At 44.1% G+C, this 26780-nt stretch overlaps 2 protein-coding genes across 39 annotated transcripts in view; one reads left to right on the top strand and one right to left on the bottom strand.

The window, feature by feature from the left end:
- The window catches only part of NR4A3 (nuclear receptor subfamily 4 group A member 3), a 41868-nt gene extending 34619 nt beyond the window's left edge, over positions 1-7249 (bottom strand). The window contains exons 1-4 of one of the 3 annotated variants that reach the window (XM_021083198.2): positions 6692-7249; positions 3295-3468; positions 2327-2398; positions 4-1007 (exon numbers count right to left, since the gene is read on the bottom strand). In XM_021083198.2, coding sequence (XP_020938857.1) covers positions 4-1005 — 1002 coding nt within the window. In that variant the 5' untranslated portion in view covers positions 1006-1007; positions 2327-2398; positions 3295-3468; positions 6692-7249. 3 annotated transcript variants of the gene reach the window in all.
- A 1616-nt stretch (positions 7250-8865) lies between these two features.
- Positions 8866-26780, top strand: part of ALG2 (ALG2 alpha-1,3/1,6-mannosyltransferase) — a 588615-nt gene continuing 570700 nt past the window's right edge. For 18 of the 36 annotated variants that reach the window (XM_084981008.1, XM_084979161.1, XM_084984866.1 and 15 more), the window contains exons 1-2: positions 9176-9253; positions 25760-25876. The gene's annotated coding sequence lies outside the window, so the exon portion shown is untranslated. Of the gene's footprint in view, positions 8940-9175; positions 9254-25759; positions 25877-26780 lie in introns of those variants that run through there. The other 18 variants (XM_084989986.1, XM_084986483.1, XM_084984310.1 and 15 more) reach the window with 3 other exon arrangements.

Genomic DNA, 26780 nt, shown 5'->3' with positions numbered 1-26780 from the left:
CACCTTGAAGAAGCCCTTGCAGCCCTCGCAGGTGCGCACGCCATAGTGCTGACAGGCGGCGTTGTCCCCGCACACGGCGCACGTCCCCTCGCCTGACGCGGTGCTCCTGTTGGGCGGAGACGGCAGGCTGGGGCTCTCGCCCAGTAGGCTGGACGTGGTGGGGGAGGTCGTGAGGCCCAGCGGCGAGAAGGCCAGCGCGGCCGCCCTTTTGGCCAGTGGCAGCCCGTACGGGTGGCCCTCGAGCGCGGCGGCCTGACTGCCTGCGGCGGCGGCGGCGGCGGCGGCGGCGGCTCCTAGCGGCAGGCCAAGCGCGGCAGCGGCCGTCGGGTCGTAGCCGAGATGGTGGCCGCCGGCGGGGCTGGGCGCGGGCGGATGCGGCGGCGAGGGCTTGAAGTGGAAGAGAGGGAAGCGCGCGCCGGCCACCGTGGGCACCGCCTTCATCGGCGGGTCGAGCAGCGGGCCGGGCGCGATGCAGCCCTGCGCAGAGGGCAGCGCGTCTTCCCACAGCGCCCCCGCCTGCTGGGGGAAGACCGGCGTGGTGGGGGTGGACGGCGGGGACTGCTTGAAGTACATAGAGGTGCTGGGCAGCACCTCGTCCTCCGGACCGGAGGGGGGCGGAATGGATGGCTGCTGCTGCTGCGGAGGTGGCTGCTGCTGCTGCTGCTGCTGCTGGTGGTGGTGATGGTGGTGGTGGTCGTGGTGGTGATGGTGGTAGCCGTGCGCGCGGCCCTCCTCCATCTTGATCAGGGGCCGAGGCCCCGACGGCTGCATTTGGTACAGGCAGGAAGGCTTGAGTTCGTAGTTGCTGGAGTAGCCCTCCATGAAGGTACTGAAGCTGGGCAGGGACGTTGTAGCAGTGGCCGTGATCTCGGTGCTGCCAAGGTCCATGGTCAGCTTGGTGTAGTCAGGATTCATGATCTCTGTGGTGTATTCCGAGCCATATGTCTGGGCTGCATAACTGGAACCTGGAGGCGAAGGGCTATACTGGGCTTGCACGCAGGGCATATCTGCAGGGAGAGGGAAAAGGATCTCTCAAAGCAAGTATATACTCCTCCTAGCTAATAGGTAGCAATGGATTAATTGCTGTTTAATAAAATGGGAAATAGAGAGGAAGTGACATTCTTTCCTCCCTCTAGTAGCATAGATTTAAAGCCTACCTGCTTGCCTGCCTTGCCTGCCTGCCTGCCTTCCTTCCTTCCTGTCTTCCTTCCTTCCATCCAAAGAAAGCTAAATCCCTGACAAACTGTCAAAGAGGCCGCAGGTGGCCAAAACCTGGCCTCCTGGGGACCTCTGTGCCCACCTTCCTTCCCTTGCCCTGTCCTCCACCAGACCTGAGAAATTTGATGTCTTTCCTCATAAACCCAGTTGTGCTTTTAAAAGTGGTTTTTAGCCCCATAGCTTAAATGGAGTGACCTCCACCATAAATTGGGAGGACAAAGAGGATGCCAGTGAATGCCTTGTTGGTTTATTTGGGGGAAAGAGGCCACTGGTCCTCCAAGTCACTCTTTGATTTATAAACCTATAAGTTAGTAAAAGAAAAAGAAAAAAGAAAAAAGAAAAAAAAAAAAAGGTGTCCTACATGGGACTTACTGGCCTAGTGACATTTTAGCATTTTATGAGTGCCAGCTGAGGCTACCCACACATGGTTGTGGTTGCTTTCTCCCACCCCCTCTCTACTCCTCCAAACAGGGCTAGCAGCCTGCTCAAACTGGACCCCTGTTGATGATTTCAGCCAACTAGGTGGTGAGGTGGGAATATAGGCCTAGGAAATGGACTCGGGGGAGTTTGAGCCATCTGCAAAGAAAAAGATCAGCTGCAACAAAACACCCACCAAACCTGCTCTCTGTCATATAATATATATACATATATATGTATGCATATATATATATTCCCACCAATTCTGAGAAATAAAATATATCAGTGGCTACTTGATGACAATAGTTTACAGTTCTCATAAGAGATGAGTTATCTACATATTTTCCTATGATAGAATAATTAGCACTCTTAGAAAAGAAAGCAGTTTCTTAATAGGTTTAGTTTCTCTGAGCCCACAAAGCATCTGACATGCAGGGTGCTTATTATTGTTCAAAGAAGTTGAGCTGGGTGAGAAAGCCCTGAGAATTATTGGACCTAATGGATGATTTATCTAATTATTTTCTTTTCTTTATGGCTAAATATAAATAGTAAATTGGGCAGTTTCTGGTGGTTGGTGTTTCTGAACCAAAGGAAAACCATGTACTTAACATCTCTTTGGAGTCTATGGTCCAAAGGGTGTGACTAATAGAAAAGTGAATACTTCACATTTCCTTTGACATCTTTCTCTTACCCACATTTCCAAATCTGATTGAGTCATGCGTGTATGGGATGAAATCTTGACTTGAAAAAAGGTGATGAGGGCCTGTTGGAAGAAGCAGTGATGAGGAGAGGCCAGTTCAAGCCTTATTTTCCAAGCAGGGCCTTACAAACACTCATTAGTTTGAAGTTAAAGGAGCACTTATCCTGCAGTCCAGTTGTTAGGGTGAAATGAAAGGCTAGTCATTTAAAAGAAAGAACATGGCCTGATGTTTCATCTGTTCTCCTTCCTTTCTCCATTAGTCTTTTCTATCATTTTTCCTTGCCAGTCTCTACCTATTGCACTTCTCTGTATCTTTTGGAGGTTTCAAGATAGAAGATGAGCTTCCTGGGACTGAGTTCTATTTATCTTCATATCTTTGGTGCCTACACAGCCCAGGCACCTGGTATCCCTTTATCAAATGCATAAAGGTGTTACAAGCCAAATGTGGAATCCTTTCTTTTGCCCAGCTCAAATTTACTCCTTGGTTTTCAGCTCAAGCGCTTTCTCTCTTTCCCTCTGAGCATCAATAATCCAACCGTCTGCACCCAAATGATTTGGGTTTTATACCAACCAAATGCTTTGTATTGTTCCAAAATGATCCCATAACTCTTAAATGCATTAGCATTAAAAGGAGAGCAAAAAAAAAAAAATGAAGACATTAAAATGTACAAAAAGATCCTAATCTTTTGTTGTATTTGCATTTTTCTTAGGAAAAATATTTTTGAGAAATGAAATGCTTAATTTAATCTGGCTGCTCCACTAGGTAGCAACAGGGTGTGTTATCCAGAGGAGCTTCGTGCAAGCAAGCCACCTGTGCTGTGAAATTCGCGGCCAGCTGTCACTCACTGTCCTGGCCCTGGGCAAGTCGACCAGCCTGCCCGAAGGGTGCGTGGCTCCTCCTCTCCCACCCCTCCCAGCCCGGGGTGGCGGGGAATAAGGGGTCGTGTCTTCCCACCTACCTGGAGGGTATCTTGCGCGCTGAATGGTGGGGCTGGGGGTCTCTCCAGCAGAGGCTGAGAGTGGAGGAGGCGGGGACGTCCTGCGAGGCGAAGCGGCGGCGGCGCTGCCCGGCTCTGCTGAGGGTCCAGTCTCAGGGGTGGGGTTTGCCGGGCTGCGCTCTTCCGCAGTGGGCTCTGCCAGCACCAGGAGAGAGGACAAAGGTTACAGTGAGACCAAGCTAGGTCACCTTGGCCTGGACTGAGCATACAGAAGTGGAGGTTGTGGGGATCTCTAGAAACGCTACGTTAATTACAAAGAATTATAAAGGTAAGACAGCAGGGTTTAAGGTGCCCGAAATGCGCTGGCCCAAAAGCATCACAGCTCCTTGGGAGAGCTCAGGAAAGGTTGTCCGGTTTTGTGGTTCCCGAACACAGACTAAAAAACGCGCAGCCTGTCGTTGCCCAAAAATTAATCTACCTGTCCCCACAACTGGTTCTGAGAAAGCGAAGTCAGGAAAACCAAAGAATGGAGGACAATCGAGGAAAGAGTTCCTCCAGAAATTCAGAGTCAGAGAGTGTGCACGAGCGGAAAATATTTTCCAATTCCACCAGCCTCCACCCCCAAATACAAATTTTACACATTGCATAGGAAATGCACAAGATCCGGAACGAATGCATGAATGCCCCGAGGAATTAAGAAAGTCTGCGCTTTTCATTCTAAATGCTAATGGGGCTTCGCTTCTATTTGCCGCGAGTTTCGGGGGCCAGGGGTCAAGCAAACAAAAGGGCACAGTGGAAACAGGCCGGCGCTGGAAGCCAGGAACAAGGCGGTTGGCGTTTGCTGCTGGTGGTGGGAGCGGAGGGAGGCCCCCGGCACCCAGCGGGCGGTATCCCAGAGGGTGGGCGACTTCGAGGCTTGGGGCCATCCCGCGACCCGGGGGGGGGGGGGGAAATTCCGGAGGGCACCGAGCGCGGCTCCGGGCGAGCGTGAGCATCTCTGCGCAAAGCCCGAGTGAAACTTTGTAGCTGGAGCGCGTTTCGGCGGGCCTTTGGAAGAATCCCAGGACCCCAAACTTCGGCCTGTAGCGCCCCCTTTGCCCGGACCCACTTGCAACTTAAGGGATGGGAACCGGGAGCCGAAACCACTCCCTCAAACTACCAAAATCCAAAAACCCTTGCGGGTGCGCGAGCCGCGTGTGTCCAATAAGTTTTGTCTCCCGCCGCCCTAGCGCTCGAGGCTGGTTGAATGAAGAGAGAGGGGGGGATCGGAGCTCCCAGACCTGAGAAGCCCTCGACCGCCAGGAAATGGGGGATTCACTCCGCCCCTCGAACCCCTAGCCCCAGCTGATAGATACTACAGAAAGCTTGCGCGCGCCCTAGCGCAGGCACGGGCAGATCTTCCCACGGTTGTATCTTGCACTTTCCGTCCCTTCCGCGTCTTCAATGGGAATCTTCAGTAACCTCCCACCACCTCCTGCAGGTGCCCACATCCCCGCCCTTCCCCAGGGCCTTTCAAGCGGAGTCTCTCTCCAAGGTTCGGCCTCTGACTGGGGTGGGCGACGGTAGCGTCTCCTCTAGGAAGGGGCACCCCTCGAGCGCCCAGCATTCACGGTGGAGAGCCACATCACGTTTCTTACAGCGCAGCGGAGCTCCTCTTTGCTCTCTCCGCCCTCCGCCCCCCCCCCCCCCAAAGGGCCGGTTACCTAGGCAAAGCCTCAACGCCGGGAAACACGTTGCTTCGCTTCTGCTCGCGGCCGCTGAGGCCGGGAGCACGGAGCCTCGGGGTTGTAAATTAGGAAGAAATAACTGCCTCTGTCAAAGCCCCTTTCTTTCTCCTGGGCAGACGAAAGGAACACCCCCGTGTTCCCCTCCCCGTGGTGAAGTGTGTGGAGGAAACCGTGAAACGCACCATTGTGACCCGGGCTCCTCCGCGGAGTTTCCAACCCTGCGGAGCGGGGGCGGAGGTTGGGCGGGGGCAGGAGGAGTGGAGGAGAGACTAACAGAAAGGGAAAGACAGAGATTCTCAGAAAGACCATGGGAGAGGAGACAAACCGCAGGGGAGAATTTCTGCGAGCTCACCGTCCCAGGGACGGGGATGGGTGGGCACAGGAGGAGGAAGCAGGTGTGGAAGCTGCCTTGGTCTAAGGGGTCTTTGGTATTCATATTAGGAGCGTCTCTTTCCGATAACTCGAATGAACTCTAACTTCATTCATTGTGCCCAGTAGCCTCATTGGGCAGCTTTTCTTTTCCTCAGTCAGTTCTATAAAACATTTCTTCGTCGTGGGAAGAGTAGACGCATGACTGGATTCGCGATGAAATGATCGAAAGGCACCCTGTTCCTGGAACCCTAGGGCTCTGGGATAACAGCCCGAGATTTCTGATTACAAAACTCCTTGCAGCACTACCCTCTGGAGAATCCGTGGGAATAATAAATAAATGACAATCTCCAAGAACATTCTTTGGAATCAGGGGACAAATGCTTTCCTCCTCGCGACCGCCCCAAGCTTCCAACAGGTTCGAGAGTTGCCTTTGGAAGTCAGTCTCCGCAAGTCTGCGCTCACTTGACCGCTCTCCACTCACCACCTAGAACTTTCCTTTCTATGAGGAGTAAAACACTCCGAGCAACTTCTCCAATAGCGCGAGTTCTGTCAGTTAAGAGTAAAGCAGGCCCTTCCCATACCGAACCAAGGCCCGGAGGAGAGGGACACCGTCCCCACGCGCGTCGGGGCACGGGGGTCGGCAATTACACCCGATTACCTCCGAAGTGAAAAGTGTAAACGGGCAAGACAGCGACGCCAGGCAGACGTGCCTGGTAGAGCCCCAGGCTCATTTCAATACAATAAGCCACATTCCTACAATTACGCCGTCTTCCCTGAGATCCTCGGAGCGCCCCTGCAAACCCTGGCCGCTGCTGCCCAGGCCCTTTCCCTCCTAGGCTTCCTCCCATACAACAAGCTCGGAGTCACCATTAAGTATATTAACTTGGACCCATTGGAGCCCCAATTTTCAATCCTAGTTAAAAGGCAAGAAAATTACTGCCGTTCATCACCGGAGCTGCAACTCCCTGCCGCTGCGGCTGCCGCCGCCGCCTAGAGCATCATTACCATGACAACTAGAGCCGAAATACCCTGAATTACATTGCTGTAGCTGCTACCGCACAAATCCCGGTCCTCTTTGTTAGAGGCTTTTCGCCTCTTCGGGTAGGGGAGGAAGCCCACATACTCCAGAGATCCTCACGGCCCGCTACAGGGGAAAAGTTTCAGATCAGAATCCACTGGCGGCTCTGCTAGCAAAGCCGGAGCGAGGAGGCGAGGGGGGAAAACCCCACGCTCAAAGTTGTCAATTTCAGAAGCCAAGCTTCCCAGCGCGCCAACTTTTTAGCAAGTCCCCCAATTAACTGAGCGAATCTCATACGTACTTGAGTGCTGTGGCGGTTCCGTCTTTAGAGCGAGTTTCTAGAAAGCTGCCCCGAAATCTGCACTGAGGGGGAGTCACAGTTGCTGTCCCGCAAGGGCTGCAGTGTACAAGTCCAGCGGCTCCCGGAGGCAGTGAGCAGCTGGCTGGGGATGCTGAAATCCCGACTCATGGGAGAGCGCCGCCGAGGGGTTCCGCGGGCGTCCTGGCTCCGGCCGCGACCAGGGGGGAGGATGCCGCCTCTGTTCCCACCTTCACGGCCACCGCCGGCGCTGTCAGCGTAGCAAAGTGAACCCGGGAGTGTCGTCCGGCTGCCGCACAGCGCTGCACCCGCGAGGGCGCAGGACGAGAGGGGTGTGAGCGCGCGGGAGAGAGTGGAGTGTGTGTGTGGAGCGTGTGTGCGTGTGTGTGTCTGTGTGTGCGAGTGAGGGAGCGGGTGTGAGCTTGTCTGTGTGTGGGGAGCGGAGGAGGAGCAGGAGCTGGAGGGGTGGGGGGCGGGAGGCAGGAGACTCCGCTCTCCCGGCTGCGCGTTCGCTCGCTCTCTCGGCACGTCATTTATGCCACAGGAGCCCTAGCGGCCTCTCCATAGAGTGCCTGGAATGCGAGACGTCAATGTGACGCCATGGGACGCTACGTCACCCTCCTCCTCCCTCCCTGGCCCAGCCGGTTCCGCGTGTGCGAGGGAGGGGGTGTGTGTGTGCATGTGCGCGCGCGCGTTCCCAGGCCTTTCGCAGGGCAGCACAATGGAAACTGCGCCGCGCGGCCAGTCACGGCCCGGGGGCCTTTCGGACCCGCGCTGCCAACCCCTTTGCAGCAGCGCAGCTGGCCCCGGCGTTAGTGTGTAGGAGAGTGCAAAGGCCCGCCCGCGGGTCAGGCGGGACCGCCCAGCTGTCAGGCTCGGGTGGAGTAGAGTTGGAGGAGTGCTGCTGGCGTGCCTCCGAGGCTGCCCCGAGGCAGGGAGCCAGGGCGAGGGGGTAAGAGAGAGGACAGCTCTTCCGAAAGGGAAGGCTCCGCCAGCCAGCTTCTCCGAGTGACCTGGCAGCCAGTGCAGGAGTCAGGCACCAGTCCGAAGACTCCCTGAGGTGCAGCTGCGCTTTCCCCAAGCAACAGTTCTAAAGCTGTTTACGTCTCTCTGGCCCTTTGCGCCTTGGCTAATCCCTGTCCTCCTCGCATCATTTGCAGGGTGCGTGCTTCGCAGAAGGATGAGGATGGCTCTGGGAAGATAAATTTTATTTCTTTACAGATAAGGTGTGGGTTGCTTAACTGGACCTAATAACCCAGCTAAGTGCACAGCCATCATCCATGCGCGCGCTGCAGCAGAAACTACTTAATGTGTGTAAAACAAACACAAACACACACGGGTTGAACAGCTGAGCGGGTTTGACTGTTGCAAATCACCCCCCTCCTGTCAGAAATTGAACTCTCAGCTCGCACTTTCACTTTTTGATGGTTGTAGATGGGCCTCCCCTCCCATCTCCCAGTTTAAATATTTCGAAATCAATCAACAGGATTTATTAGTCAGTCCCTCGCTAGAGGATTTGATCTGGTCTCTTGGGACACTTTTGTCTTGAAATGGTGAGCTGCCTGGGCGACTCTGTTAGAGCAATTTCTTCCTGGAAGTGAGGAATTTGAGTGTGAATTTCTTGTTGAAGACAAAGTCAAATTTTATCAGAGTTAAAAGCCTGCTAGTTTCAAAGGTTGCAGCTGGATAAAAACAACGTTTTTTAAAAATGGATTTTTGAGGAGAAAATATCTGAGTGAAACAATGCAGACAGACATGGTCCCTATGCGCTTGAATGAGATGTGACACTTTCTATCTTTGACCTGTCACAATCTTTGTGTGTGTGGGGGGACGGAGTAGGGGGAGTATTCCATTGTCGACAGCACACAATTCAAAATCGAAGGTTCGAGCTAGCACCAGAAACTTGGAAACAAAACTGAAATTATATATATGCTATGGGTATATTTCTGCGCCTTCACTTCCACTTCAGACAGAGTGGAGACCAAGGGTGCTATGAAAGTTGTTCTAGTGCACAGGAACCGAGCCTCTGCAGTGCAGTGGGTTCCAATCTAGTTTCGGAAGGAAGGAGGGCGCTGCTACATTGCATCCATTCAAAGACTGGCGGGTGGGGGTAGCAGGACTTGGAGCAGCGCGGCGCTGACGCACGCGAGGCGCGTGATTGACGCAGGCGATGTTTCTAAATTCGGCGGTTGGCCGGGCCCCGCCGCCGGCGCGCGCCTCAGATAGCGGAGTAGGTTCCCCTCGGTCACCCCCGCCCCTTCTCCATTCAGCGCCGCTCCGGGCCGGGCGGGGCGGGGCGGGGCGGGGCCGGGTGCGCGCGGGGCGGGGCGGGGTGCGCGCGGCCGCGCCGGGATCCGGCCTCACCAAATATAGTCGGGCTTGGCTATTTTTAGCCAGGCCTCGGGCGCGAGCGCGCCGCGTGAGGGGGCGCCCTGACCCCACCCGGAGTGCGGAGGGGGCGGGGGCGGAGTCGCCATCTTGGACTCGGTTCGACCCCGTCTGGTGACCGGCGACGCTGGGCTGGGTTCGGCGCAGGGGGTCGGGGTGAGTGGGTGTGAGCCGTGGGAGAGAGCTGGGCGCGCGGGCTGTGACGGGAGCCGAGGGCGAGGCACGAGCGGGGAGTCTTGCCCTGAGGGGTGGTGCGGGGAGAGCCCTGGGCGCACGGCCTGCGGGGCGGGCGCCGGTGTCCGATGGTGGTTCCCGCCAGTCGGCAGGCCCGGCGGTCCTGCCACCTCGCAGCTCAGCCAGCCCCGAGTCGCGTGGGGGCGGAGCCGCCCGCGGCCACCACTTCCTGAGAGCCGGGGATACCCCTCCCGGACGTCACGGAGGAGCCGAGGCGGCGGTGGCGGCCCCGGGCTCATCCTGCACTTGCATCACGGGTGCAGCAGCAGCTGCTCTGCTCCTTTGTGGCTTTTTCCCCTGTTGAGTAACTGCTTTGTTAACTGAAAATACCATGACGGGCCAGTGTGATCACCAGCTCCAGACCTCAAAGAAAGTGAAGCTGTCAGGCAAGAAGAGGGAGACTCCCCTAGCGGGCTGCGATGATATCTGGTGGGTGGGTGTGTAGAGAAGCACTTGACAGTTTCCACGTATTACTTCTTGCCTAACTTTTCACCCCCAAGAAGATTTAAAAATACTTTTGTTTCCATGCTATAAAAATTTCATGTGTTCTGCACTCCACCCATTCCCTCTTCAATTTGAAATCGCTTGCAGAACTGGAATCACTGAAAAGAACAGTTATTAGGTACAATTTTTAGGAAACAGACGTCTTTCAATCAATTTGTTAAGTAAACTACATTTTGTAAATGTTAAAATATAAAAGATCCTGTCCACTTAAGATACTTATGAAGCTACTGGTTAAGTTTGTGCATATGAATCCGGTTTCCTCAGTGACAGTTTCAAACGGGTATCCTTATTTATCTTAAATTAAAAACAAAAACAAACAAAAAAAGATCCCTGGCTGAATATCTCCAGGTAAAGCATTTCTCTCTTTGACTTTTTGAGTGGATGTGTCTTTTTGGACGTCTGTGTTGGTTAATGATGTGCTTCCCTCGTCCTTTTCTTTCCATCCTCTGCTTTTTTTGCACCCTTTTCTAACTCAGTTTGGGTCACCAGTCTTTGTTTCTTGACCACTGTGAGGCTGAGGGCTGTTATCTGATTGTGTTGAACCAGTCAGCTGGCTTAGTACACCTCTAGGTAGGAAGCTGGACCGGCCGACTGTTGGAGTGGTTCCAGTGGTCGTTGATAAGTGGCAACGTTTTTGCACTCAAAGGGAAAGTCATGGAAGCAGAGGCAAGGCCCTTTATGAACTGGGACACCATCCTCTGCTTAATCCTAGGGCTCTAATCATATGCAATTCTTTAGGTGATCTCAAACCAAATGAATTGGTCTCTTTTCTTTTTCATATTAATATCTATTCTATATTGTTTCAAAAGTATGATTTACTAAAAATCACATATAATTTTTCTATAAGGCTTATTATGTAATATGACCATTTCAGTAACATAAAATATCTTTTTGAAGATTATTTTTTTATTAAATGAAACATTATAATCAAATCCCTTCTGGGAAATCAAATAGAGTAAAACTACCTTAATCTGTGAAATGTTGAAAACTTAACCTGGTTTGGTCCTTTTTCTTGAAAAGGGACATTCATGTGTGGCCTATTTTACACCTACAGCAAAGAAAGCCCTTAGTTTCTGCTTTTATGACACTTATGGCTGTTGACCTATTAAAAACTCTTTCTATGATGTAACTATTAGTAAATAACTGTATAATTACCTTTCATTTTGTTTGTTTTTGTAGGTGTAGTCTGTCTTCAAGAAAGAAAGTGCACTTTCTCTTGGAAAATAAATATGAAATTTGGGGGGAATTATTGTGTATGATATAAAGCAGTTGCTTTAACAAAATGGGATTTTAAATTGCTTTAAGTGCTCTTCTGATTAAGCAGTGATGTACAAATCTGGTTGTTTTTGCTAATATGTAAAGAATGATGATGAGTCTTATTAATACAAAAGTTGAGTGAGGCAAGGTGAAATAAAAAGTCTAAGCCTGCAGTTGTTACCTAAGGTGAAAATAGGAAGAGTAAAAGACTTGTAAGTCCATGTTTTCCTGAATCATTATAGAAGTTTTGTACTACATTTGAGATATGTATATAAAATTTGGTAGCTTGGCCTTACTTATCCGCTTAAATTTCTATGCTCAGGAATGTGAGACAATCGTAGTTTTCTGGTAGTTTACCTTCCAGCATACCATTCCTTCCCTGTCAGTTCTATCACTGCCAAATTAGTCTTTCTAAAATATGACTTTTGTAATATCACTCTTGGGCTCAGAAGTCTTCAGTAGCTGAATATTGTCTCCAAAGTAAAGCCCCAAAGCCTCCACATTCTGGCCTCTTTATTTCCACAGAATTTTCCTGTCCTAGTCGAACTGGTATCCTCACTGTTCTTCAAACATCATTTTACCCTCCCACATTTGTTCATAATTTTCCTTTTTATGGCATTTCTTTCTTTTCCTTCTTCTCTGCTTATTGAAATCTTAAACTTCCTCTAAAACTGGCTCAAGAAATGAACTTTGTGCTTTAGTCTTTCATAAAGTTCTTTACTGCCTTTTTGTGCTCTTGTGTCCACAGCTTATTTCCCTGTCAAACTATAAGCTTCAAAAGCATACCTCATATATATTTGAAATTTCTATGGGATATAAGTTTAACAGATAGTAAATATCCATAAAATATTACCCTATCTAAATTAGAATATAAATAGAGAGCAGCCATAATATAAGCAACCAGTTACATGGATTGGGATATTCTTGGCATGAATGGATAAAATGAGATCATACATTAGTGGTTTACCTCAAATTTTGACATTCCTGATTGAATATACCTTGTCAAGATGCCTACCACAAGCCCAGACAGCAGCTTGGTGATACAAGGAAATTGCATCTGGGCTTGTACCTATTATATATGTGTAGGAAGATGTGCTATGATTTTTTTTTTCCTAATAGACTTTTGGTTTGACTCTTTTTTACCATATTTCACCCTCTGTTTTTACTTTCTCTTATGCTGCTTGCTCTCAATGAAGAATGGGATGCCACAGGCTAGGAAATAATAATCAACTTCCTTTTCGAAAATTTCTAAAGGTTTAGAAAATTGAGAAACCTGGCACCTGTGTATAGCCAGTTAAATATAAAAATTATTGAATTTCTTATCTTTTCTAAAATATGTTGAAATAGATTTGTGTGACACTGCATATATGCAGAAAGCTAGGGAAAGAGATTTTGGAATTATAATTTGTTAGAGTTTTAGAAAGAGGCTCATGTGAATTGAAATATTAATATTTGACAAGGAAAAAGTAAATACTAGATCAGGAATGACTTTCTGTGTCATAGAAAATTTTAGAAAAGAGTAAAAACCAGAGATGGAAAGATTGCTTAATAGTATAAGTGGTAATATTATTTTAAAATCTTATTAAATAGTATTTTTCTCTCTATTAGTAAATAACAGGACAGGCTTGTGGTTGGTTTATTTCTTAGTCATATTTTTCCTAGTTGTTGGTAAACTGTGGAATGCCACAGTGATTTGGGGGAGAAAAGTTATTATGTGTGATAAATAAATTCAGGATATTATTTATGCCTACAAAATAAGGTCTGCATTTTAGCTAGAGTTACCCACTAGAGTTAGTGGATAAAGTAAATGTCTTTCCACATAGAACTGCATAGCCCTTTTCTATCACCCAACTCTTGAAAAAAAAAAAAAAAGATTGCCTCACATATACAAGGTCAGTTCCTCAGTGTATTCTCCAAGAGTGGAATACTATATTTTACGGAGAGCACTAGACTGCTTCTCAGAGGCCTGGGTCTGGCTTTGTTGCCATGAAGCTATTCAACCTTGGGAAAGTTAATTAACCTTTTGGGGGCCTTAAATATCATTATCTGTAAAATGATAATTTTGGGCTCATTACATGATCTTTAAGGATCTTTCAAGTTCTAAAATTGGATGCTTTTTCAGGCTGGCTAAATATTGCCGATCATGAGTCAGCTATGGCCTGGTGTCCTGTCACTACGTGACTGCTATAGTCAGAAGGCCCAGTAACTTTTTTGTATACTATGCAAATAGTAATATTATAAACTTCTTTGGCCTGCATGATAAATAACTGTAGCCATTGAATGGGATGTTGGTAGCCTGAGAGAGTTAATGTATTGCCAGCACTACAGCCTTGTCTTGTTCGTAAAGTGGAAACAAGCAGAAACCTGCGTAGTCTAAAAGTCAATTTATATTTAGCTTTGGGATTTGTTTTTCTTCATTCATTTGACTATGGATGAGTCAAAATTGACTTCATGCAAATTAATAAACTTTTGTTGTAATGGATACTGTTATTTTGCTCCTCTGGTTCCTTTTGGATTCTCACTACATGCTAGGTATAAATCGTTTCTTCTTCTTTTTTTTGTCTTTTTGCCTTTTCTAGGGCCGCACCCGCGGCATATGGGGGTTCCCAGGCTAGGGGTCTAATCGGAGCTACAGCTGCTGGCCTATGCCACAGCTACAGCAACTCGGGATCTGAGCTGCGTCTTCGACCTACACCACAGCTCATGGCAACTCCGGATCCTTAACCCACTGAGCAAGGCCAGGGATCGAACCCACAACCTCATGGTTCTTAGTCAGATTCGTTAACCACTGAGCCACGATGGGAACTTCTAAATCGTTTCTTTTTAAATGTAGCAGCCGAGGCAGAGCTGTCCTTCTTTGCTTTTTCCTAGAGAAGGACTACAAGTAGTGGGCTTGTAAGTCTTTACATCTTCTTTTAGAGTGTAAATAAAGTAAAAGAAATATTGAGAAGGCAGGACAAAAGGAAAGTACCAAGTAGGTATTAAGTTGGAAAAATATTAGCAAATCAAGCAGGAAGAATACAACAAATTTTGTTTGCAAACTTACTAGGTTTGCAGTTGGATATGTCTTTATGGACAAATAAAAGCTGACTTTATAAGCATTGGGAAATACCTGAATTTTAACACATTGCAGATTTATGTATTATTTGAGTTAGATTTGGATAGTAAAACTTGGTTTGTCCATTAATTTAGGGCTACTTGTAATATGCTTGGTCTACATATTTAGGTATCTGATTTCCTGCTTAGATCATGTAATTAATAACTGATTCTAATTTGTTAGCATAATACATTTCCCAGTATTTATTCCTCACAAACTATTAGTTCACTACTGGAAAAATTCTTCCCTGACATCTGTTCTGAATTAGTTCTCTTTTCCAGTTATGTTTTCCTGTTCTATCAACTGTAGCGATGAAAATAGCCATATTTTAAAGATTTATGCTTTTTAAATTTAGTAAAATAACTCATTTGTAATTTCTGAAAATGATTGTTTTTCTTTTTGCTTTTTAGGGTCGTACCTGTGGCATATGGAAGTTCCCAGGCTAGGGGTCGAATCAGAGCTACAGCTGTCAGCCTACACCACAGCCACAGCAACGCTGGATCTGAGCTGCATCTCTGACCTACACTGTAGCTGGTGGCAATGGCAGATCCTTTAACACACTGAGTGAGGCCAGGGATCAGACCTGCATCCTCATGGATACTAGTTGGGTTTGTTTCTGCTCAGCTGCAAGGGGAACTCCCAATTGTCTTATTTTAAATTCATATGTTAAGTTATTAGTTTCACTCTTTTAAAACACCAGGATAACCTGGATACATTTTGAAATTCATTTACCATGGTTTCATAGCATCTTATAGTTGTCAGTCAACTTTTTAACAACTTTTTCATATTTACAAATTTTTTTGTTGTTGGAAGCTTCTGTTTATCTCAAAATCTTTTAAAATGTTTTTTTGTTTAAATTATTTTGGACATATTTATTTTGGGGGATGAATTTATTGAGCGTGTGGCGCACATCTTGGCACAGAGTAGGTGCTCTGTAAACATGAATCAATGAAAGCAATTTTCAAAAAGCTTTATTCAAAATATTCTATTTTCTTTATCATAACCGGCCTCGTGGGCTTATTAACTTTTCTGAGAGCGAGTGACTCAGGGGTTAACATGAGAGCAGCAGAGAAGTCCTGCTGTACCTCACTGCTACTGCTTCTGCACTGCCTTGTCCCTCTATTGAGCCTGTCTACAGAGACGTCTGGTTTGCCCATTATTGAGGACAGTACGTCTGAGTCACAGCATTCTGTGACATATGTGTTTGAACTAAAACAATTCAAGTATCCTAAGGAATTGCATCACCTTTTGATCCCAAACCCCCTCAAGAGTCAATCTCTGGCTTATCACTTTATTTTGATATGTCACTCTTGCTATAATACTTTCACAAGATGGTGTCCTTCCCTCTTTCTTTGCTGTCTCTGCCCTGGATTTCTATAGCCTGTTCATCGGTGAGTTCTTCACTTCTGGTCATCAGACTAGATCGGGTGTGTTCAGGGTGGTATGGCTGTAGACACACTTCTGGTCATCCGATTTCCTCCTGTACCCCTCACTTTGCTTTGCAGTTCAAGGCCTCCAAGTGCCCAGACAGTTTTTTTTTTTGTCTTTTTAGGTCCGTACCCAAGGCATATGGAGGTTCCCAGGCTAGGGATCAAATCAGAGTTCTAGCTGCTGGCCTACACCACAGCCACAGCAATGTGGGATCTGAGCCGCGTCTTTAACTTACACCACAGCTCACGGCACTGACAGATCCTTAACCCACTGAACGAGGCCAGGGATCAAACCTGTGTCCTCATGGATGCTAGTCAGGATCGTTTCCACTGAGCCATGACAGGAATTCCCCTAGTCACTTGTCTGCTGTTTATCATCCATAGACTGAGGGGCCCAAATGTAGAATGTTATCTAGGAACTTGAATTATATTTTCTAAGCATTTAATGTATTAAATTAAGATTTAGCTTTTGAAAAGAGAATGCATTCACATGATTCAAACAACAAAATGTTTAGAAGTAAAAAATTTCCTGTCTACTCCTGTCCTCCATCTACTCAGTTCCCATCCTTCCAGTTTTTAAATGCATATCCAATCCAATCCTATACAAATATAAATTCCCTTTTCCTTTCCTTTTTTATATAAATGAAAGCTTATGCATGTTATTCTGTCTTTTTCACTTAACAGTCTATCTTGGAGTTCTTTCCACAATGGTGGAAAAATATTTAAGGTATGTTTCACTTTAACAGTTTGTCTTGGAGACCTCTCCCATATCATTGTATGGGTATAGCTTCATTCATTTAATCAGTCCAATATTGATGGACATTTGGGAAATTTTCAATCTTATACTATCACAAGCAATGCTGCAGCAAATACTTTTATTACATAGATTATTCCACACTTGTGCAAATTCCTAATAATGGAATTACTAATCAAAGAGTGTATGTCGTAGTAATTTTATAAGTACTACCAAATTGCCCTTCATAGAGCCTGTACAATTTCTGTCCCCACCAGAAAGGCATAAAAGTGCATGACTACATGTGTCCTTGCCAACAAAATATATTACTGAACTTCTGGATTTTTTCTAATAGGTGAAAGTTGTTATCTTGGTGTAGTTTTAAAATTTCTTTTTATGAGTGAGTTTGAATATTTTTTCATGTGTTAAAGAGCCATTTGTGGTTCCTTTTTTGTGAAGTATTTCTTATATTCTTTGCCTATTTTGGGGGTGTTGTTCATTTGAAAATCACCTTCTAGCTGAAGGTTTATAATATTGAGGTTTGTCCTTTGTAAAATGAATTGCAACATTTCCCCCCAGTTTGTCATTTGTCTTTTGTCTCTGCTGGCTGTGTGGTAGTCATGTAGATTTTTTTCTAAAATATGGTTGAATTTGTCAGTCTTCTTTTTTATGACTTCTTAGTTTTGTTTCATAGTTGGAAAAGCCTACCCCATTACAAGTATAAAAGAATTCTCTCGTATTGACTTCTACTACTTATATGGCTTATATTGTGCCCTTAAGTTTTTTGACGTATTTTTCTTGGTGTATGGTGTGAGGGATAGGTCCAAATTTATGGCTACTCAGTTGCCCCAACACCATTTATGAGTCGTCCATCTCTACATTGTTTTGCTTCTTACTAGAAACAAATCGATTCATCTACCTTGTTTTTTCACACCTACTTTGCTTTGACTGAATATAAATGTAGGTCTCAGTTTTCCTTCCTATAGAATGCCTTCTACCCATCTACTTCTCTGCTTACCTCAGCAACACCAACAGCCTGGTACTAGTTAATATTTGGATGAATACAGGCTGCCCAGAAAGCTCTCCAGGATTTTCCATCCAAAAATAATGGGCTAAAAAGAAATCCTAGTTAGAGTCAGGTTCTTCAGAAGACTGTTCAAACCAGAGATGTCTTCTAGTTCTTTTGAGCCATGCTAACTAACTAGCTGTGTCAGAAGATGACATCCACTACTTGGGTCTTTTTACTCCTGAGGCAGTCCAGTTCAGATTGCTTGTTTCTGTGCAAATTCATATCATCTGCCACCTCTGCTTTGAATGACAATATGGTATATTACCTTCTATAATTTGGGATGGGGAACCATAATATGCCCCCTCAGTGGTTGGGATTCCCCATCATGCAGTCCAATACCAGTTTGACTTAAAGTTATTTTGACCAGCTCCAGAGCCTCATTTATGGGGAAAGTGATTGTGGATGAATGATTTGGGGAATGTGCATCCTTAGTTTGAACCCCAAATAGATTATGTTTTTTTTTATCTAGGGAATCTAGGGAAAATGCAGCCTTGTTTTACCTAGGGGAGTGTGTCCAAGCAAGCATCTGAAACAATTTACTTGATATACTTACTAGCACTTTCTAAGCTACTTGGGCTGGTTTTATAGTTCCTTGATAAACAACTTACTTCTACTTGGAACCAATGTCCCAGGTGATGTTTCTCTTTCACTGCTTGTTCTTGATTACTGAACCTTTTCAGGGGGTCCTATTTCTTATCTCTGCCTTCAGACTTTCCCCTGATGCTCTTTGTCCAATACCGGTTTGACTTAAAGTTAGTTTGACCGAAATAAATTTTGTCCAAATACAATTTAATTGAAAGCAAACTGGTCAACTGGACAATTTGGTTAAAACAATGATTTGGTAAAAAGTGGAGTTCCTGTCGTGGCTCAGTGGAAATGAATCTGACTAGGAACCGTGAAGTTTTGGATTCTATCCCTGGCCTCTCTCAGTAGGTTAAGGATCTGGCATTGCTGAGGGCTGTGGTGTAGGTTGCAGATGTGGCTTGGATCTGGTGTTGCTGTGACTGTCGTAGGCTGGCATCAACAGCTCTGATTAGACCCTTAGCCTGTGAACCTCCATATGCTGCAGGTGCAGCCCTAAAAAGACACCTCCCGCAAAAGAAACATAAAACAAAAAACCCACAATGATTTGGTAAAAAGTAAATATCCTAAGTTATTAATTTTTGAATAGTGGTAATTTTAGTATACTTTGGGGGTGTTTAAACACTTTTGGTCAATTTTCTAGGGGTTTTTGTAATTTTTCTTCTTTTATATTTAAAATTAATTTTCAGCCACAAGAGTGTTTTGTTGCCTGTGATAACAAAAGGTTAAAACAACCTAGCCGCCCAACAATAGGATAGTTGGACAAACTTGATCTTAACTACAAGGCAGTAAGAGGTTAATTGGAACGACCAAAACATTGAGTGATAAGATAAAAACATGTTTCCTGTATTGTTTTTTCCCCCCTCATTAAAAAGGCAGTGCATGTGCAGTACAGGACACTCAGAAAAATGTAGATAAGGAGTAGAAGGACAAAAGGAAAAAGAAAGCCATAAATTAATTCACCTAGGAATAACCACCGTTGTCCTTTCCGAAATTTTCAAATGCATTTTATACACATATATTTTGCATACTGTTTATAACCTGAAATTATTTAAGCATTCTCCAATTGTTCCTTTCTGCCTTTGGTCCTGCAGCTGTGAGCCAGTCTACTTTAATTGGGAATAGACAGCCATTCTCTTTTTTCTCTGTCCCTCTAGCCTGCTGAGGTCCACATCTAGCCTGGGCCGCAAAGACCATCCCCCTGCTTCCTATAAGTGATACAGTTTGTAAATTCAGCCATTATGCCATGCCTTTCTATGGATTTACAAAGGGATCCCTGTAGGACTCTCTGATTATATATAAAATGATTTTTGGTGTTATGCTTAATGTATATTATGTATATATGTAAGTGTGTAAATTAGATGGGAATAGTAAAGAGTAGAGGGGAGGGATTAGATTAGTTCCCACTAAAATAAAAATAAGGCGGCACTGTGGCAGAGAGATCCATTATCATTAGAGGAAAATTATTTAAATAGATTTCCTCTAAATCAGGGTTAGCAAATGTGTTGTGTGTTGTGTCCAAACCCAAGTACATGGTAGACATCACTAATCAGTCTTGGCACTGTTTCTCATTGGATCCAAACTCAGCTTTGGATCTTTCTTGAAATGGGACTCTAGGTAGCTGTACCAACTGGAGTTGCTGTGGCAAAACTGTTTACCATTCTTATTCTAAAATACTGCATTCAAGTTTTTTTTTAATAATAGTAGATTGACCACGTAAATGATAGTAAAATGTTTCATAGCTAATAAAAAAGTTTAAAAGAGTATTTAAAAAAGCACATGCCTCATAGTTAAGGTCTTGGGAGCAGCATAATAAATTACAGGTTTGTTATGGAGTGAAAACAATGTCACAGTAATACTTATCATTACAGCTTGCCCATGGTATGGACTTGGTGATTGACTATCCTGCATTCATTCCACGCTAGATGATTAGTCTAAGCAATCATAGTTAATAACATTTCCTCTGCTAGTGAAGGGTTAGGAATGGCCTATAACTATTCTGGCCAGTGAGATGTGAAGGGAAGTCTGAAGGAGGGCCCAAGTGCTTCTGAGAAAGGTTTTATTGACCCTAAAAAGAGATAAAAGAGATGGTGCCTCTTCTTTCTCTGATAATATGTCTGAATATGATGGCTAGAACTGCACAAGACATCTTAGAATAATGAGAGAAACTAGCTATGGAGGAAGCTGCTCTAGAAGATGGCAGACCAGAGAGAGAGAGGAAACCTGAGCTCTTGATGACCTTACTGAACTGCTGATTATATTGTACTTGGTCTGCTGTTCCTCTGAACGTCCAGTTCTGTGAGATAATACAGTTCCTTATTGTGTAAGCCAGTGTGATCTGTGATTTTGTCACTTGAAGCCAAAAGCATTCTGAGTGGTATACCCACTTTATCCTCAGTAGATTCACGTCAGGCGGTTTTGATTTTGTTTTGATAGATTTCCTTTTATTGGGGCTCTACCCTCCCCCATCTTCTGGCTTCAGAAAGTGGGTGCACATTCTAACTGGGCAATTCTTGTCTCAGTCTTCTCTGAAGGACTGTGGCCTTAGAATAGGGTTCTTCACAGGAAATAGCAACAAACCAGCCAGCACCCACCATCTCTTCTGGGGCCTTTTGTTCATTTGAATATCTGGTGGTGTGACTGCTTCTGTTTGTTGTTCATTCTTTCTTTTCCTGATTCTAATTCTGGTTTCTTGATGCATATTGGTCCCTATTCTTTCATGCTTTGCATCTTATGCTTGGACTTAAGGTTGTTTCATAGACTTATTTTCATCTCCTCCTCCTCCCATGAGCCCTTCTTTTCCCTTATCTCTCTCATCTGCTTCTTTCTCACTTTGTGACTTGACTTTATGGTCAGTGGAGACTATTCCTAATATGTATATAATCTTTGCCAGGAATAATAGTTAAATAATCACACAGCTGTTTGCTCTAGACTTGTGTGGCAAAAAGTAAGAGTAGGTCAGTCCTCAGTCCATTTTCTTATCTAGTGTCTTTTACTCATGGCATAGAACAGGTAGCACCAGAAATGTCTAGGGATTGGGGCACTTGGAGTCTTCATTATGGCTTCACTATTTGCTACCTGAAATCTCAGACAAGTCACTTTAAGACATTGAGTTTCTTCTGTGGAATTTGTTCCTAATTCAATGTTTTCCTTAGTATTATTGTGATTCAAATGAAGTCATGTGAACATGGCAAATAAAAAAACCTTTTTTACTGAAAAAGAATATGCAAGCTTGGTTGGATTTTTGGATTATTTTCAAAAGAAGTAATATCAGAGTCTTTAGAATCAGCTCTTTGTAGCTTGTTAGTCTGTTTGTAAAAAGGCAGTGAAATATGACTTGAGGCGTGATAATACAAATAATCAGGGATTGAAGTTGATATTTTAGTGATAGCTTACAGACTGAAATAAAAAGAAAGGGCCACACAATATGAAGGGGAAATAAAGGTCAGGATGTTGATCTTGAGGCTTATTTCTAGTTCAACCAGAAATTCTGGTAAGCCAAATTAGGGGAAAGTGAAACCAATAGAAGAAACACCCCCTCTAGTGGCGAGGAGCCAGATTCTACACTTGGTTGCTAAGAGCGACTCAGGAAAGGATAGTTTCTTAGGATGTTTTTTGTTTCTTAAGAAGTACCCTGAGGAGAGTTCCTGTTGTGGCTTAGTGGTAATGAATCCGACTAGTATCCATGAAGATGCGGGTTCGATCCCTGGCCCTGCTCAGTGGGTTGAGGATCTGGCATTGTCATGAGCTGTGGTGTGGGCCGCGGGTGTGGTGCAGATGTGGTGTTTCTGTGCCTGTGGTGTAAGCCGGCAGCTGTAAGTTCGGATTTGACCCCTTAGCCTGGGAATTTCTATATGCCCCCCGTGCAGCCCTAAAAAGCAAATAAATAAATAAATAGAAGTACCCTGAAAAATCTGGAGTTAACATCCTTAAGGAAATTCATTAGTTCCAGTTTTCCTGATTAGAAGGATTAACACATTTCACAATATAAATAGTATTTTTGTATTTGCACATGTCTCATTGTCTGAAAAATATGGAGGCCACGGTTTTTGGAAGCAGTTCACACTTTACTTTTAATAGGCCATTTAGAGACCAAAGGATTAAGACTCCATTGTTACTAAATTTCTTATTGGTCTAAGGTGATGCAGTAGGTATCCTTATAAACCCATTTGTAGGAGGGCAAAGCCTATATTCAAAGTTATGGATAATGCCATAGAGTAGGATTCATCTGGTATTTATGTAAAACAATTGCTGTGGATTTTCTAAGTATAATTTTTGATTTGAAATTTTTAGTGGTCATCCTGAGAACTAAATGTTTAATTTACATTTGGTAGTGAAGTTAAGTATATTAAAATAACCTATTACTCACAACTCATTGGCTTGGTAGGGACACAGTGCATTCTTGAAGGACGTCTTTAGGATATGTGTTATTAATTATAATAATTGCAAGTAATTATTACACTTTTGATTATCTCAAAATTCCATTCAAGTGTTTACTGTTTTGAACTTCTGTTTGGGAAGAATTCTTTATATTTAATGTCAAACTTTCTTGCTCTGAAGGAAAGAAATTTGAAGCTGCGGTAGAACTAGCCTTTCAATAGTTTGGAATGTGTTTGATGATGTTTCTTGTGAAATAAAGATGGAAAAATTCTCTAGAAAATATTGACTTGTACATGGATAAAGTGAGATTATAGTTATGAAACTTTTGTGCATAACTTGCTTGAACTAATATCCTTAGTGTATGGTTATATTTCATAAATATACTTGATTAGAGCAAAGAAGAACTAAGCCTGGTAGTAGATCAGGATCCACCTATTGGGGAAAACCAGAAAATAGGAGCGAGAGGTTTTTAATGGTTCATTTTTAGCTGAGAAAAATTCAGTATGGAGTAATTAAGGTCAGCTAGAGAAAGAATTATGATTAAGTGAGTTAACAGATATTGTTGAAGGCAAATCAGTTAGAACTGATTTGTTAATGTATTTGAAGGCAATAAACCAATTATATGGTCTCTTTACTAAATTATTGTGACAGTAGTAGAAGATATCTGGAATGAAATGGATGGGATGATAAGGTTAGTGGTAATTAGACCTTCATTAAATCCTAACACTAAAGAGGAACTATATACGTTAGTGATAGCTTAATTCTATAAAATTTGCTATTAAAAATTGATAGAGGGAGTTCCCGTCGTGGCGCAGTGGTTAACGAATCCGACTAGGAACCATGAGGTTGCGGGTTCGGTCCCTGCCCTTGCTCAGTGGGTTAATGATCCGGCGTTGCCGGGTTAACGATCCGGCGTTGCCGCGTTGCCGTGAGCTGTGGTGTAGGTTGCAGACGCGGCTTGGATCCCGCGTTGCTGTGGCTCTGGCGTGGGCTGGTGGCTACAGCTCCGATTCGACCCCTAGGCCTGGGAACCTCCATATGCCGCGGGAGCAGCCCAAGAAATGGAAAAAAGACCAAAAAAAAAAAAAATTGATAGAATGTTGGCATTGCTAAAATTAGACAGGTACTGACTTGTGTAAAGGGTTGCAGCAAGTGGGCTTGAATAAAAAGACTGTACTCCAAAACTCAGTTGAAATTCCAGATAAAGTATAAGAGTAATAAATCATATTTTAAAAGGATTTTACAGTATACTGAATGTTTTCCCATACATTTCACATTCATTTGGTTCCTATCAGAACTCTGGGGGATAGTAGCCCAGGTTTATGTCATTTTTACAAATAAGGTGGTGAAGGCTCACAGAGGCTAACAACTTGCTAAAAGGGACTGAATTAACAGTAGTGGGACTTCAGTCTATGCTTCCTTACCAAATTGCCTTTGTTCACTCTATTAGCTTCCTGTAGCTGCTGTAACAAATTACTACGAGCTGGGTGGTATAAACAATAGAAATCTATTCCCTCCCAGTTCTGGAGGCCGGAAGTCTGAAATTAAGGTGTCAGGGCTACACTCCCTCTGGAGGCTCTGGGGGAGAATTCGTTCTTTGCCTCTTTCAGCTTCTGGTGATTGTTGGCACTCCTTGGCTTGTGGTCATCTCACTCCAGTCTCTGCCTCTGTAGTCGCAAAGCATGTTCTTTCTTTGTTCTGTGTCTTTTCCTCTTATGCTTGTCTCACATCTCTCTGTCTCACTTTTATAAGGTTAGATTCTTATAAGAACTTACTTTAAGACGCCCCGCTTATTTATGGATTTAGGACCCACCCAGATAAGCCAGGATTATTTCCTCATCTCAAGATGCTTAATTGTACCTGCAAAGATCCTTTATTCAAATAAAGTAACATACACAACTTCCAGGTATTAGGACAGGTATATATCTTTTCATGGACCACCAGTTCAACCCACTACATTCATTATATGGCATTTAATTCTATATCTTCCTTTGGATTGAAGAAACTATCTTCTGTCTGAAGATGGGCAATAAGCTAGGGAATTTTTAACTAGTATGTAGAGAGGAACATTTAAAATATTTCTGGTTTGGGAGTTCTTGTTGTGGCGCAGTGGTTAACGAATCCGACTAGGAACCATGAGGGGTTGAGGGTTCCATCCCTGGCCTTGCTCAGTGGGTTAAGGATCCGGCGTTGCCGTGAGCCGTGGTGTAGGTTGCAGATGCGGCTTGGATCCAGCGGCTATAGCTCCGATTCGACCCCTGGCCTGGGAACCTCCATATGCCGAGGGAGCAACCCTAGAAAATGGCAAAAAGACAAAAAAAAAAAAAAAAAAAAAAAATTCTAGTTTGTGCTAAGTACTTAGTAGCTAGAATTGAATTAATTAACATAAGAGTTCTACCAAGTCATTATACCAGCTTTGCATTTGCAGAACTATTCAAAAATGGGACTAAATTAAAGTATCATCTGAGTATTCATGATTGACAATATTAAAAATTGATTTGTTTCTTGTATAATTGGACTAAAAGGTGTGTGTGTGTGAGAGAGAGAGAGAGCGAGTGGGTGTGGTATTTTGGTAATGGCTTGTTAGTAGGATAAGTTTCTTATATCATGGGGCATTCTCATTTGGGTATATCTCATCAAGATACATGTTTGTAAACTCTTTGAGGGAAGGGACTTGGTGTGTCTTGTTCATAGACTCCTGGTATAGTTCCTAACACATAGATGTGCTCAAAGAATTTGATGAATGAATGAAATAACTTTTTATGACACTCAAATCAGGCAACCTCAAGTCCCATAGTGTTTCACTTTTTGGAGGGTCCTGAATAACAGTAAGATTGTAGGAGAGTCCTTACTAACTTCAAGAAATTCCACTGAGTCCTTTTACTTTTTTTTTGGTTTCACCTGTGGCGTGTGGAAATTCCGGGGCCAGGGTCAAATCTCTCCACAAGAGAACTCCAAGCCTATTTGCTTTTGACAGAGCCTACAATTTTTTTCTTCTCTGATAGTCTTCACTTTAGGACAAAGAAACTGTTGTCATTGCCTTGCTCATGTTAATAAAAATTAATCAGTGAGATTCCTTCTGCCCATCATTTCACTTCTCATTAGCATGGAGCTCAGGTAGCACTAGAGAGGCATTCTGGTGGATTAGTCCAGCCAGCTCTTCAGGTCATTAGTGCTACATCTAAAGCTCTGGGGAGGGAGCAGCCTTTTGCTCACTCAAAAGTGTGTAGGGTTTTGACTCTCTGATATAGCTTCAGTGTTAATGGAGAGAAGTTGGATGACTCAAATAATGTGCCAGACCCTTCCATGTGTTATCTCAAATACTGCTTCCCAACAACATTAGAAGTTAAGTACTATCATCATCCCTGTTTTACAGAAGCACAAAGAAGTTAAGTACTTGCCCAAGTTCACACCAAGATTTGAACCCAGGTAGTCTTACTTCAGAGACTACGTTTTTATCCGTGGCCATTGCCAACCTCATGCTCATTCATTTGTAAGTAACCTGTTCTTTCTTTCTGAAAGCTTGTTTTTTCTTTATTCTTAAATTTAAGAAATTTCATGAGATTATGTTTAAATATATTCCTTTTTTTTTTTTTTTTTTTTTGGTCCTCATTTATCCTGCCTGGCACTCAGTGAATGCCTTTGATCTAACAACTCTAGTCTCCTAAGGGAAGTTTTCTTGTACTATGTTTTTGTTATTTTTTTTAATTAAAATTTTTTTTTTTTAGTTTTAGAGCTGTGCCTGTGGCTTATGGAAGTTCCTAGGTCAGAGCTCTATACTGCAGCTGCAGCAACACTGGATTCTTTAACCCATTGAGTGGAATTGAACTTGCACCTCTATAGTGACCTGAGCCGCTGTAGTTGGGTTCTTAACCCACTGTGCCATGGCAGTAACTCCTCTTGTATTATGTTTTGATTATTGCTTTCTCCAGTATGGTCTTTGCTGTTTCTCTGAACTTTATTTACAGTTAGGCATCAGAGAGGCCTTCTGCTCTCTGGTTCTTTCTTTTTTTCATTCAGGAATTCCATTTATTTTTATTTTTGCCCTGGATAGTGTGGTAACTCATTTTGCTTGCTTTTCCACATAGCAAATTTGTTCTTCAGAAACATCTTCAGAAACTTCCTCATTCGAAATTTAAATTTTATAAATCATGTTTAAAGAATTTCCCAGTCTATTATTTTGTTTTGGTTATTTTTTTGCATTCAATATCATATAAAATGCCATAACCATAAAAGTTAACCCGATTTATTTTAGAAATGTGAGGTTATTTAAACATTAGGAAATATTAGTGTAATATACCACTTTAATAGATAAAAGGAAAAAATCTTAGGGTCATTTCCATAGATATTATAAAGGTATCTGGTAAGTCCATAATCATTCTTGGAATTCCTGTCAT

The sequence above is a fragment of the Sus scrofa genome, chromosome 1, assembly GCF_054392235.1.
Source record: "Sus scrofa isolate SSC_HxYL_T2T_F1_AM1 chromosome 1, Sscrofa_HxYL_maternal_Yorkshire_Landrace_v2.0, whole genome shotgun sequence".
Taxonomy (NCBI): Eukaryota; Metazoa; Chordata; class Mammalia; order Artiodactyla; family Suidae; genus Sus; species Sus scrofa.
This window is presented reverse-complemented; position numbering and strand designations above follow the sequence as displayed.